General features: G+C 45.8%; 1 protein-coding gene across 6 annotated transcripts in view; it reads right to left on the reverse strand.

Annotated features, from left to right (window-relative positions):
• The window catches only part of FRMD4A (FERM domain containing 4A), a 386,250-nt gene that overhangs the window by 190,575 nt on the left and 181,495 nt on the right, over positions 1 to 14,180 (reverse strand). Inside the window, exon 1 of one of the 6 annotated variants that reach the window (XM_055710527.1) lies at positions 1,268 to 1,835. The exons of 4 other annotated variants lie outside the window; for them this stretch is intronic. In XM_055710527.1, coding sequence (XP_055566502.1) covers positions 1,268 to 1,426 — 159 coding nt within the window. In that variant the 5' untranslated portion in view covers positions 1,427 to 1,835. Of the gene's footprint in view, positions 1 to 1,267; positions 1,837 to 14,180 lie in introns of those variants that run through there. One more of the 6 variants, XM_055710528.1, reaches the window with a different exon arrangement.

A 14,180-nucleotide genomic window follows, 5' to 3' on the forward strand; every position in this document is an offset into this window, starting at 1 on the left:
AATGGGTCTGTGTTATTGACTGCAGGCATCTTCTAGAACAAACAAATACTTAAAATAAACATGCTGCCCATGCCTGCTGAACTCCAAAGGCAACCATAAAATCTATTCCTGAAGTCAGCTGAAACCAGAACATAATTTGAAGCTGGTTCAAAAGTTTGCTGAAATTACTAAGAGCTTTTGCCCTGGTCTCCCTCTAAACAACACACACAATTTCTACAGGCTTTTAATCTGGCTTCTTCTGTATAACTTGGCTTCATACGTGGAGACTTCCAAAGTACAGGAAAAGCAAAATACCAAGCAAATGGGAGTAGCAGAAAATGCCTTTTCCGAATGCAAAAACCCATCAGTCAACCCAGCGTCCAGCATTAGCCAAATCTGTGAAGCTGATAAATACTGTAACGGGTTTGCCCCCACAGCAGAATAAATGTCTAGACTCAGTAGCTGATCAAAAAGCAGGCAAGCTGGATGCCAGATAGTTTGCAGTGTCATTTCAACCTGGACTCACCTATGGACCAGGATGAGTTTCTGTTCAAAGTGGCATCCAGTTCTAGTGCCTTCACTGGGATGTTCAGTTTATTTAACCCCGTTTAGCCAGCCTCAGAAACATAGTTTATTAGAGCTGTGTAGTTATACCTCTAGCTGCAAGCGTTAGTTTAACTTTACAGAGAAGCCGGTCGACCAAGCTCCAAACCTTTCTACACCACAGAAAACACACACCAAATAAAACAAAAGTTTTAGGCAATCAGATGCCACAACTTTGCAAGACTAAGCGGTCAGAAGGCATTGCACAAGTCAAGCAGGCATAACTAGTGCTACTGCAGTTTGAGACCCACTTTATTTGCCCATTTTCCACAGGTTAGGAGCCTTCAGGTGTCCTTTCCTCTCGGTAAGTTACAAATTACTCTTGTGCAGCCGCAGGGACAGCTTGAGGAACAGCTAAGGCTAGCTGTATTTATGAGTATAAAGCTCAAGGGAAGGCGATATAGCAGAGTGACCCTGAATTTGCATTCATTTATTCCCCTCTGCTCTGTGGGAAGGAGAGTTTTGACCTGTGTTCAGCCACAGAAGACCCCACCACCACTATACTCAAAAGCTGCGTTTGTCCTCCTAGACCTCCCCTGCCCATGGTGTCTCCTCTGTCCCACTGCCTGTGGTAGAAGCCAAAGCGGTTGGTAGTAACAGGACAGGACCCTGTGCGACCCTCGGGGTTGTTTCCCCATTGAAGCACCAGGGTCCGAGGGTCTGGCCTGGTGTTTTGCAGCCCTACCTGGTAAACGGCTCTGGAAATGCACCATGGCTTCAGCATGAGCTGCAGGACCCTCAGGTTTCCAAAACGACAAGTCCTCAGAGCCCGGGATGTCAGACTCCACACCAGGCTGTCCCAGCTGTAGAGCAGATCCTCAAAGCCAAAGAGCACAGCAGCCATGCCAGCTCCCCGTGTGAAACACCCTGGACTCCCTGCTTGGAGGCAATCGGATAATCCCAAGGCGCCTTCTGAACTGCAAGGTTAAAAAGTCACTGCAATTTCCATCAAAGAAGGAGAAGGAAAAGAAAGGAAAAAACCCCGCCAAACCACCAAACCAAACCTGACAACAAAAACCAGCAGCCAAAATAAACTGTTTGGGATGTGCCTTTCTCCCTTCGCACACGCCCTTCAGAATGTGGTTTCTCCCTCTGTGTATCTTCTCAAAGCAAGTTCTGCTGCACCCAGGGGTGAGCGGGGAAAAGGTAAAAATACCCCTCCTGAGTTAGGAAGGCAATTGCACATCCCTCTCAAAGGGCTTCTTGGTTACACTGCATCACTTCCTAGCTCTCCGCTGCAGAACCAAGAAGGGAACTCAGATCCAAAGTCATCATTTTGCAAGCTCAGTCCTGGGACTCCATCCAGAGGGAGGAAAAAAGCTGCTAGCTCTCCCTCTGCCAACATTCCCAAGACATTCCGGTATTGGGCTTAACTCTTTCAAACACTCCAGAAGAGCATTTGAGAAGACAGCTTTGCCACATGCGACATTTCATCCTTTTGTTTCGTGTGTTGACTAGCTATCGCACAGTTACACTCTGGTCTTTTCTCCACCCATCTGTCCTGCAGCCTCTACATGTTTTGGCCTCAGAAGGTGACTTGGTCTTTATATGAGACTTATGCAACAGTCTGCAAAGCACCTTATTTACCCAGGGAGCAGTATCTTGGAAAGTTGCACATATTAAACAATGCCCATCTAAAATCAGTCTTATTCAGCTGGTGTGGACTTATTTTTAGCCCTCGATGAGCTTGCATTCGTAAGGGTGGGTCTCATCTGAACAGGCTCAGCAGAACACATATATTGCCAGTTCTCTCCATCTCAGCTGGATGCCAAAACACCCTTTTTAGTCTATGGACACAAAGATTCACTTCTGGCACAACTTCCTAAAACAGGTGTTGAGAAGAGATCAGTTCCCTGCCCATTTCCCCCTGGAGGCAGTTGTCTGAGTGGAAGCTTCAATGTTGTCAACATCTGCAACGAGGTGGGATGAGGAAACCGGTCCAGTGAGGGTGAAAATACATTACCAACACAAGGATTTCGCAGTTCAGTTAAATCATCACAAAATCATGCAGCTAAATTACTACAGGTTTTCCAACTAAATCGCATGAATGCTCATTCTGCCTGTGGTCTGGAGTTTGATAACCAGCTGGGGAAACTGAGGTGGAAGTATTTTCACCAAAAGGCACAGTGCAAACCAGTGCCCTTGGAGACAGCTGCCTGTCACTGCTGTTTGTCACTCATTTCACTCTCCCTTCAGAGGAATGTGCACAAAAAGGCAGCAGTACTTGGAGGGAGTAGATGGGAATCAGCTGGGCAGTGCCTCATGGAGGCACTTCTCAGGAGGCACTTTTTAGAGGGGTAGACAGGACAACACGACTTTGACCTGAAATCACGAGGGACCTGCATGCACTGACCCCCTAAAGCTGCTGGTGTAGCAGAGCTGAGAAGCCATCATCTCCCAAAGCCTTGATGTCTTCTCTGATTCACTCCCTGGATCAGGAAGGAGCTGGAATATTAATTCTGGTTGATTTTCTGCAGGTCTGTCCCACCCTGACCCCATCTATATTTTGATCTTTGAGGACTGGAGAACACAAAGTGAGCGGTGCATCACAAGAACAGCACAAGGATGCTCATCAGCTCGTTGACAGGACAGGTGGAGGGACAGGAAAATACAGCTGCAAACTTCATATTCTCAGCCTAATTACTTATTCAGGACATCGTCTTTAGAGTGGCATCATAGAATATGGTAATAAAATCATAATAATATTTCCTTCAAACTTGTTAGAAGCTATTCATTCTGCAAAGCCTGGTTTTCTTTCCTCCTCTCTCCGTCCCTGCCTATCTCTTTTCTTGGTGTCCGCCCTTAGCTGCTAGTCCCCCTATGCTCATCATCTCTCAGTTATTTCTTTACCTGCCTGTAAACTAGGTAATGCATCGCCTCCATTAACAGTGGTGTAGACAAGGGACCAGGAACGTCACCATTATAAAGCCTCATTTGGAAGAAAGGTATTTTTTGTTTTATGTAACTTGACAATATTTGCTCCAGGCTACAGCCTGGTGTATAAGATCTCTGCCTGGGAGCACAAGTGAGGAAAAGAAAAAAATGTTTTTGATAAAGGAAAACGGAGGGGGGAAAAGAAACCATAGCAAGTGATTGCTCTGGGATGTGACCTAACCCCTTTGGTATTCTGCAAGGGGGAGAGAAGGGGAAATGGAGGATATGCCACAGTTTTAAAATTAGCTGCTCCACATGTGCATCTAGTCTTTCCCTACGCTTTAAAGGGGACTTTCAGCCCCCTGTCCCAACTCGGTAATTACTCAGTAGATGAGGGCAGCTCTGAAGGAGCCTTTTCACTTGGCTGATGACATAATCAGACTTTCTGAAAACAGTTCCCCTATGTATTTATTTAACTGATAGACTGGAGCAGTCTCCTTAAGGAGTCACTGGAGTCTATAGGAGGCCCCAAGCATTTCAGTGTGTAGATTTACCTTCATGATTAGAGCAGATTGTTTGGTTTCCTGCAGAGGTTTTCCTGCTGATTAGACACATACTATTTTTGAGGGGGTAAAAGCTGCCTGAATACAGATTACTCGTCCCACCTCGCAGCTTCCGAGGGAACTGCAACTGCAGACGTTTCTCAGGCAAAGACAGCCCATGCCCTCCAAAGCCAAGGGATACACCACCAAAGGTGCTCTTTTCCAGGGAGGCACCACAGAGGGTGCTCTTGCTTATCTGAAAAGGTCAGGAGAGGTCATTGCTACACAGAATGGTAGAAGAGAGGAGAAAAAATTACTGAGAATCAGCAGCTTGGCTTTTTTTGCTGGTGTATGCTTTGAGTAATTTCTAGAAAATCATCTTACAATTCTATAAAACATGCTGAGCTTCACCTTCACTAATGTCAATTATGAAAAAAACCCTTTACCCTTTGCACTTTACATAGATCTATAGACATTTGCAGGTCTTTTCGACAGAGCCTCTTTAATTATGCACTGATTATTTCCCGCTGTTTCTGAGAAAATGTCAGGCAAAACATTTGCTGTGAAACCTCCCACGTTTTACTGACAGTCCAAAGGCTGTTACCCGAGTACAAAAATAGCTCCTTACTTCCCATTAAAAAAATCCAAACAAACAGAAAAACCCCAGGCCCTTTGGGTTGTTTCATGGGACTGTCACTGAAGCTTGCAGGCTGGGGGTGGACTTCCCAACCCAACCCCAGCAGGCAGCTCCTCCTGACTGCAGACCCTGCAAATCGATGCCTGCACTGCGAGCTCAAGAGATGGGTCCGTGTTTTGCCTTTAAGCAGACTGTATATTCTGGCCTCCACAGGAGGAGTTCAGCATCCCTTTCCAGCACGCTCTAGAGTAATTCTCTATCCACAACTTTCGGAAGGGTGTGGATGTATTTGGGCATGTTGAAAGGCAGACATGCCGGGTGGAGGGTGGTTTCCTTGTAGCTTGTTGTATACACACCAGAAACATCCTGCTTCTGCTCAACATGTGGCCCCAACGGTCCCTGCAGCTCCAGCCCGATGTGGTCTTCTAGCTCTTATTTCAAAACCATTAGCTTTTTTGATCTTTATTTCTCTATAATGTTGAGAGGATTAATGTTGTTAGATCTTTGTGTTTAAAGTTCCCTTTCATGTTGCAGCTTCACGCTTTCTTATGTTAAAGATGTTTTTTTGAATGTTTAACTAGTTGCATTTTCCTCCTTGTGTCTTAATGGCACATCATTTTTGTGGCTGATATAACAGGAACAGTTAGAGATGACCCACTTCCAAGTGATCAAACACATGGACAAAAGCCACCTTCCTTCCTTCACATATGCCCTCTGTGGGCACCTATAGAAGTGACCTCCCTGCTGTAACTGCACCGAACCACAAACTCTACCAAGATTTCCAAACGGACATTGGACACCAAATCCACTTGAGAACCTAAGCCTCTGAGTGCCCTATTGCCACCCCAGCCAAAGTGGTGTCATCCCTCATGCTGACCCATTTATCTTCTTTGTCTTTCCACTGAGAAGTGGCCTCACTGCAAATCCAGGGAGGGACCATGGGGGCTTTCTGTGTGCCCGGTAGGGGCTTCCCAGAGTGCAAGGACTTTTGGCTTTATTTCTCGTAACTTTGCAGGTTTTGTACTTTCTTTCTATAAGGAAAAGTTTGAGGGGAGCATTTTAAAAGGAGCTGGGAATGGCATTTCTGTTGAGGAAGCAAATCCTCAGACTTTGAGGGCTATATTATACAACATGCATGTTCCAGGCTAAGGAAACTCACCTGAATTTAAAAAGAGTGAAAATGAAGTATGGATGTCCATACTGGGTCTGCTAAGAGCTTTGATCAGCTAAGGGTCTGCTGACCCTGTGTAATCGTTATGTATTGCTAAAAAATCATGACCTCAGCATGGCTGGGCTGCAAGACCCAGACAATGATCATGCCTGAACCTTTGCAGGCTTGAAGAGGAGGCACCAGCACCCCTAGCTCACCTTTCTGGAGCTCTAGGTCAAGAAACTGAACTTGGAAGTGTCTCCCCAGAGATCTGCTGCCCCATGCAAATGTGATGGCTGTGTCTGCTCCACTTCAGTTACCTTCTAACTCTCACCCATCAGATGCTACCAATGCCACAGCTACAAACAGCCTGCACCTCTCACCCCCTGGACTGCCATTGCTGCCAGACCTACAACCCCCCTGCAGAGAAAATTCAAGAAATGGAAGACTTCTCTGCTGGTTACATTTTGCGGGACGAACATCATGAGTCAGAAATCCTGACCAATTTTCTCAAGATGTTCTCATGAGTCCATATGGCCTAAAATGTTCCATAATGAAATGAATTGCTGCTTCACGGTAATACTGAATGAAAATTTACTATTCCAGCCATCCACCTTGATCATAACATTTTTAAAGCTCTTTGAAAATGTAAAGTGCTCTGGTAGTGCTAAGCATTATTGCCATGAGAACAGCAGCTCCTTCTGCGTAAGGCTGTACGTATCCTCCCTTTGGAGGGTTTTTTATTGACTGGCACAGGAGAGTATGTCATATCCTCACATCATACGCATTTCATTTTCTAAAGTAAGCTGTGTTAGCAATTTAACAAGGTTTGGTAGTAGGTGGATCCTATAAAGCTGGGCTTGTACTTGTCCCTAATATTCCACCAGCTAAAGTGATTTTCACTACTAAAGCTAAAGTGATTTCTACTATGCCAAAACGTGAAAGAGATTGTGCAGAGATTTGCTATTCAATCCTCTTGCTCTGCGAACGCTGTGGTGAATGAATCAGCGGGAGGGGATGTAGGTCAGGACAGCGTATTAAGTAAATAGTGCAGAACAGCCACAGAAAGTGAATGGCGAGATCTTAAATACGATTATTCACTTTGGAAACCCAAGCTTATGATTAACTCTGATCCTGCTGGGGACTGTAACGTCCTGTGACCAGAGTGTCCAATCAAAGCAGCACATGCTCACACATGCCCATCACCACAAGGTCTATCATCACGCTGCTCTCTGCTATTATGTGCAGAAATCTTCTGAGGAATTATTTTTGGCCAGAAGAAAACAGAAAAAAAATCCCAGCCTGCTTAGGAGGCAGGTATGAACCGGAGCAACCTACAACTCATCCAGCAGCTGAGCTGTTTTCCTTCCATGTTATTTGCCTGTGTCTAAAATAGCCTCTGGCAAGGTTCAGGGGTGAAGCAATACGAACCCAAGGCAAGCCTGTATTTGTGCCCATCAGGTGGGTGCTGAATTTCAAACTGTGGATAGAACACACCTGACTGCTCACAGAAGGAGCCGTGCACTTCTTCAGTTACCCTTTCATTGTTGCAAGCTTTTGCTTATTCCTTTGGCGACTGGGACGATTATTAGCCTTTACAAGAGGTTCCCCTGTACCCGGTGTTCATGCCATTTTGATTTATGCATTTCTCACCCCTTATCAGAAGATGATGGTCAAGCTGTTAAAATGGCCTTGGCTGCAGGCTGTGGTTTGGAGGACACACGGCTTCTCCCTGTTGCGGGTGTCTCTTAACTGGCACTATTTGCTTGGGAGAGAGGACAAATCTGGTGGCTCATAAAAAGCCTGTCTGAGGTTTTGCCCTGTGGCAAGATGGATAACTTAATGAAGGGCAATCTTGCTGTCTATGCAAAACCAGGCGACGTACAGCACAAACAGCCCATTTCAGCAGAACATTTACTTACATCTTATCCTGCAGATATATTTAAGTAGTCTGATTCAGACCCAGTGGTAACACTCACTGCATTCAATGACTAATACAAAGTCCTATCTGTTCACAGACAAGAGCTGAGCATTTCACTAAAAAGGAGGAGGGCAAAGGGAACTTATTTTAGAAAATCAATGGTCCAGATTTCTCATGTTTGATCTTATGATTTCTCACATTTGAGCTTATGGGTTGGAAAACCTGCCTCTTCCTCAGTTAAAGCTCATATAAAATTCATTATGAAGCTCCTTATAAATGATCATTACAAATAAATACTGCTCTTGCTGGTTAGGTTGTGATTGTCACTGGATAGAGAGGAAAGATAAAAGCAGGTCAAATATAACCTTCAGAGTAGAAATGAGGAGGGATCTGGTCCTAATCCAGAAAAGTCATCAGTTTCCTGAGCAACATTAGAAGAATCATGTAACTTTATGGGCCTCCGTTTCCTCAGTAGATTAATTCACTGACATTTGCCAGGTGCCCTGACATCTTAGGTGAACTGTTTTGCGTTAAAAAGTAAACATGTGTTCAGCCTGTTAGAAAGCCAACTAGTCATAATTCCACACGAGTTATGCAGCAAAAAGCAGAAATACTAAAGATACCTCGGATCGATAGTGTATCCTCTGTGTTGAAAGCTTCTACACTGATTATCAAAATAAGCATTAACTATGGGTGAATAAACGTCCCCTGAGGTGGACTGGTTATGTATGTATACAGGCACTCCCTGTGAGAGCAGTGCTTTATGCATCCAGGTGGTGCTAAACGCACGCAGGGAGAGTGCCATGGGGGAAGGTGATAGCTCTGTTAAATCTGGGGTAGAGTGGTCTAAAACGAGCCATGCTGAGGAACTGTTAACACCACAGAATGCGGTGCATGCACACACTTGCACACTCATTCATGGCATCTGCGCTGGGTCTGATTCACGTGGGGCGTTTTGGTTGTTTCTATCGCCATAGCACAAATAACTTGCAGATGGGAAACTCAAGAGTCAGCATAGGGGGATTACTGTACTGCAGCGGATCTTCACGCTGAGAACATCTCCCCAGATGGGACCAGTCAGACCTTCTCAGTAGAGCATAACAGTTGACCTCTACCCCGTTTGCTCCCGAAACAGAGATCCCTGTGGCTCGTGCTAATGGAAAAACTCCATTTGCGTTGTAGGACAGCACTGGATCCGTGCCATCTACAGTGATAATGCATGCACAGTTGACAGAAGATGATAACTTGCACTTCTGTTGCTGCTCGGCTTAAAACCCTGTACAAACATCAGCTTCTATTGCCTCGTGGTGCATTGAGAGATTTGTGTTATTGAGCTGCTACCAGAGCAGTGGATAAACAGGGACAAGAAGTGCCTGTGTGGGACAGCCAGTCACAAAGGCTGGCAGTCCTGGCTTTCCCTTTCTCTGGCTGTTTTCTATAGCTGCTATTGCACCCACGTACCCACCAGCATATCCAGACTGGGTGCTGAGCCTCGGGAGGTATAAATAGTAGCCCAGACTCCATCTGCAGAGGTGGAGAGGAGTTAATCAAACTCCCCCATGCTCTGCCTTCCAACCTGATGATCTGCAATGTGGAATCCAAGCTCACTGCCTAGCTTGTTTGCTCATACCTCCTGTAAAGAGGAGAAAATGGATCAAAGCTGCTAGATCGAAGCAGCAAGTCAGTCACTTCATTCTCTTTATGGACACCAGACTGAAGCTGTTCAGAAGTTAAAACAAAGAGGATTTACCCTCTTGATTTAGAAATTTATGACTCATTCCCATTTTGGCTGTTAGAAGTAGCTGTCATTTCCCCTGCCCCTAAAACATTCATGCCACAAAAAATAAAACCCATAAGCTCTTTGCTGTACTTATCTTGATGCACAAAGAATTCAAATGTTCACTGTTGCTATCTGGAGCTTGACTTCCTGTTATTAAGAAGGACATCCTAGTATTTAACAACACAAGATTTTTTATTTTTTTCCCCTTCTTCAAGCCAGGCAGAATGTCTAATGATTCTGGGGTTTGTTTCCTGCTTGTAATTAAGTAGGTCACAGCTGCAAAGCAAGAGAACAAGAAAATATTCAGATCACACAAAGCCAAGAACTATTAAATCATTTGCAGCTGAAGGATATGGCACATTTTATTTCTTTTTTTTTTTTCTTCTTTTTTTTTTAAAGAAGTCTTGAATCTAAGGAAAACAAATATAGGAACTTTTAAGAGAACGATGAACTTGGAAGTTCTGCCCAAGTGCCACAGTAGCTTGGAAAAAAAAGGAGTGATCAAAACCCAGCTAATGTTGCTCATGAGTTGAATAGCTTTATGTGGTTGAAATAAACTCACTTCTTCATTGCTTAGGGCTGTATATTCTATCCACACAATTCTCTTTGAACCACTTGAGAGATTGCCCTCATTTCTTCTAGGCAGTTCCCACCAGACCCTCTGTGTCAGCCTGAAATGCCATGCTATGCCCTCTCCTGTAGGTCCCACACAGCACACACCCTGTGTGACTCCAGATGCAACCCAGTCACAGCACGATCTCTATCCAGACATGAAGCTCCCACAGGGCTGAAGGTCTTTTGATCTGCTCCTATGGCTCTTGGTGTTATGTTGCCTTGATCTGGCTCCCACTCCATCTCTGTTTAGGACAGAGAGGTGTTCTTGGTCCTTGTGTGACTGCTTTCACCGTGTGGACAAGTGCTGGCAGTGCATGCCTTGCCCTTGGGGACCCAGGCACACTTGCGCTGCAGAGCAGCCTCTGAAGGGCCCTGACAGTAGGGGTAGGAACCAGGGTTCAGCCTCATCATGGACAGGCATCAGTGGGCAAAGCCATACCACAACCTTACAGAGCAGGAAAAACCTCTTTTGCAGAGCCAAGGGGTCGGTCTGTGTGAACCAGGCACTTCAGCACAGAGTTGGTTCTGCCTGACCCCCTTTGAGTTATAGCAGGATTCAGGAGGAACGTAAATGACTGCACATTTCCATCACCGTGCTTTTGCCTAGGCTTTGGTATGAAGGCTCCCCCAAGCCTTTGCTCAGCCAAAAGGAGGGGACAGTGAGCAACAACCCCTCCACCCTCACTGTTCCCAGGTACAGAGTCTGGGACCACTCCGCTCCATCACGAAAGGGAGATGAAACAGGGCACTCAGCTATGAGAACAGCGCCATTAAGCATCTGCCTTGGTCTAAAGAGCAGTGGAGATGTGTCCCAAATGCGTCGTAGCTGCAACAATAGGGCTCTTATTCCGCCCAGTGAGAGAACGGTCGTTGGAAAGATTTATGTCTGAAGCCCACCAAAATCAACACTGTACAGGGCAGTGGTCCAGTCAGACAAGAATCATTGCCTTGGCAGGGAACACCCACTGTGAATCTGTTTGATTTCAAAATAGGGTGTTTGGTTTTGTCGGAGGAGTGATTAAGATATGGACAGAACAGCAAGGATGAAAGCATATTGCTGCCTCTGTAAGAGATGTGATTGGGAGAGACATCAGTTTCAGCAATTACAAATTGGTGATGACCTCATGTTTACTCAAGATCTGATTGCGAAACTGTCATGGGAAAGAAAAGCCCACATAGACGGGATTTTGGGCTCTGTCCCTGCCTGACCGGACGTGGTCAGTTCATTCCAGGGTAAGAGAATATGGACCTTTTCATGCTGGTATTTCTTGGCTTGGCAAGCTAGGAACTGGGAGGGAGGGACGGTCAGTGCCTCCCGGATGGGCAATCATTATGAAAGATAAACAACAGAAAGTTTCTTAGAGGCTGGTGGCCAGGGAGTTTGAGGCCAGCCCTACAGCCTCTCCTCACGAAGTGCTGACCTTATGGGAGAGGGGCTGCATGCAAGAGCATGGTGGTACATATCCTGGGCTGTGGAAGATGTCTGATCCATCATCAAGTGATTCAGCGTATCGGGGTTTGTGGGTTTCCACCAGGAATTTCTCTAAAAGATGCTGACTTGCAGAAATATTTTTCTCTCTTCCCTCCAAAATGGGGTTCTTTCACCTTGAGCCCCTTAGAGGACGCCTGGGGAACGGAAGGCACTGACTTCAGAGAAAGCACCAGTGCAGGACTCTCTGAGGGATGTTCAGGGACCTCACAGCATCTCTTGGCCTTTTCAGGAAAACATTCATGCTGCCTACACCCTTGTCCTGAATCTTTCAGCAATTTCCCTTCCAGTCTAGGGCAGATAACAGCGTCCGTGGATTAGTATAAAACAAAGCTCAGGAATAGAAAGTTTTCAAAATGCTGCTGCAACCCGGAGTCTGGCCAGCACCGCACAGTCTGCTGTGACTGATCGTAAGGCATAGGAGCTAGATCATCTGCTGGCATCAGTCTGCTTATCTTTCCCTTGACACCATCCTCCAGAAGCTGGAGGTTGGCTCCAGGGCCACTTTAATTACTCTCCAGTGACTGATTGGATGCATTGGAATGCGCTAACATAACTGTGCTTTTAAAAATCAACGTCCTCTGGTTTTATGGCTTTTCTTGGCTAGGTTCCCACTTGCTGTAACTGAAGCAAACCCCTTTTTCATCTGCAGGAAACTGCCACACTATTGGTGCTTTTGAAAGTTTACAGGAGGATACACAATGGCTGTGTTACAGAAAACTCCAGGATGGAAAAAGGAAGCTTTCCAATGTTTCAGAGTGGAAATTATGAAAATTAAAAAGCCTCCTCCCAGCCTCTGGTGTGGTTTGCAAGCACGGGTTGGGTGGGGAGATGCTGGAGGGGGAGGAAGGGGATGTGGATGTGCACTTCCAGCTAATGGGAGCCCTGAACTTTGATTCTGCTTCAAACACACCCAGATTTGCATGGTGTTGGCAGTTCACCTTGGCTTTTACCCTGAACGCATCCTGGCTGCCAAGTGGGAACGACAGCACTGGCTGGGTCTTGCAGAGGTCTGGAGAGGATCAGTGTCTGTGGAGCCTTTGTAATATGTAAAGCCCAATGTATTATAAGGAATAATTTTAAATTGTGATGTAGGATTGCCAAGCTTCTCTCTTACAACAGCCCATCCATCATATTAGCCTTGAGAGATTTTCGTGGATGGTATTTTCAAAAATTGGGAACTCCAGGCTCTGCCCTCAGGCAGCAGTAACAGCTTTGACCTCAGCTCTGAGGAAAGGAGAGCCTGTCAAAGATTTGCAACTCTCTTTTCTTGGTTTTCTGTGAAAATCTGGATCTTTAATGAGGACAAACTACCTGCGGAGTTTTAACCTTGCTTGTCCCCCTCCCCGCTGTCTGCTGATGCACTAAGATTGATTAAGGGAAGGCTGAAAGACAGAAAGTCACTTGTTGTCATCCTCATTCAGCTTCCTAAGATGCTCCAAACCATCATGGATAATATTACAACCCATGCAGGACCCGTTTTGTGCTTAGAGACATACCATGGCTACTGAATGGGTTAAGGTTTAATAAAAGCAAGATGTTGGAGAGTGTTTTTGGAGTGTTGTGGAGAAGGAAAAGGACATTGACATTCCTCTGTCTGAAAAGTAATTTCTCATGGATCACACCAATCAGGGGAGCGCACTGATCCTGTGCTCTTCCTCTGAGCTGTCACCCAGCCAGATCTCAGCATCTCTTTCAGATGCAGTAAATACAGGTATTTATGCAGAGAAGCTGACAGGCGATACTTATTGCTTTGAATGTCAGATTATATCTATCCTTCAATGAAAGAGAGGCATTTTGAGCAGGTGCAAATACAGGATCCAGTCCCTTATATCCCCAGCCACCCTGTACTCAGATGAGGTACCTGGCATTTTATCAAGCCATCGGTCATAAAGCTACACTGCGCATTTTCAATGATCTACTTCTGGTGCTCTTACTTCTAGCCTGCAAGCATGTAGACGTGGAAGACTAACTCAGAGGATGACGATAGGGCTGTCTTTCAGAGCAAGTTCAAACATTCCCTCAGGCTCTCTGAACACACTTGTCTCCAAAAGAAACAGCGAGCACCATGAGCTCCCCAAACAGAGGGTCATTCAAACACAGAAGCTCCTAAAACCGAACAACTGCTTCTACAAACGTGGCTTCAAGGACCCAGAGAGGGGGCTGGAGCCCAGGGCTCTGCTGCTTAGCACCTGCCCTACATCTGGTGGAGTCATCCATACGGTGGACAAGAGCCTGTATTGCTGCCCTTACGACACAGATTTTAGCTTTTCTGGGACTTTGGTGATGACCTAATGATGCCAAGCAATAAGGCAGCAAAACCTTCTGCCTAGCTCTGACTCCACAGACAACACAGTCATCGTGCTGTGCTGCAGGTTTCCAGCCTGATCTAGAGGAGCAGTGGACCAGCACCAGGGCTATGAGGGCAGGGCCACCAAAAGGATGGCAATGTTGACACCTTTCAGTAGCCTGCACAATCAACAAACTGTATTGCAAGAAGCATACTTTCTGTTAACATGTTCCTTTTGATGGAAGGAGCAACTGCACAGTGCCAAATTTTGCTCATCTGATCTTCCACACGGTAAAAGCT

Source organism: Falco cherrug, chromosome 5 (assembly GCF_023634085.1).
Source record: "Falco cherrug isolate bFalChe1 chromosome 5, bFalChe1.pri, whole genome shotgun sequence".
NCBI classification, from domain to species: Eukaryota; Metazoa; Chordata; class Aves; order Falconiformes; family Falconidae; genus Falco; species Falco cherrug.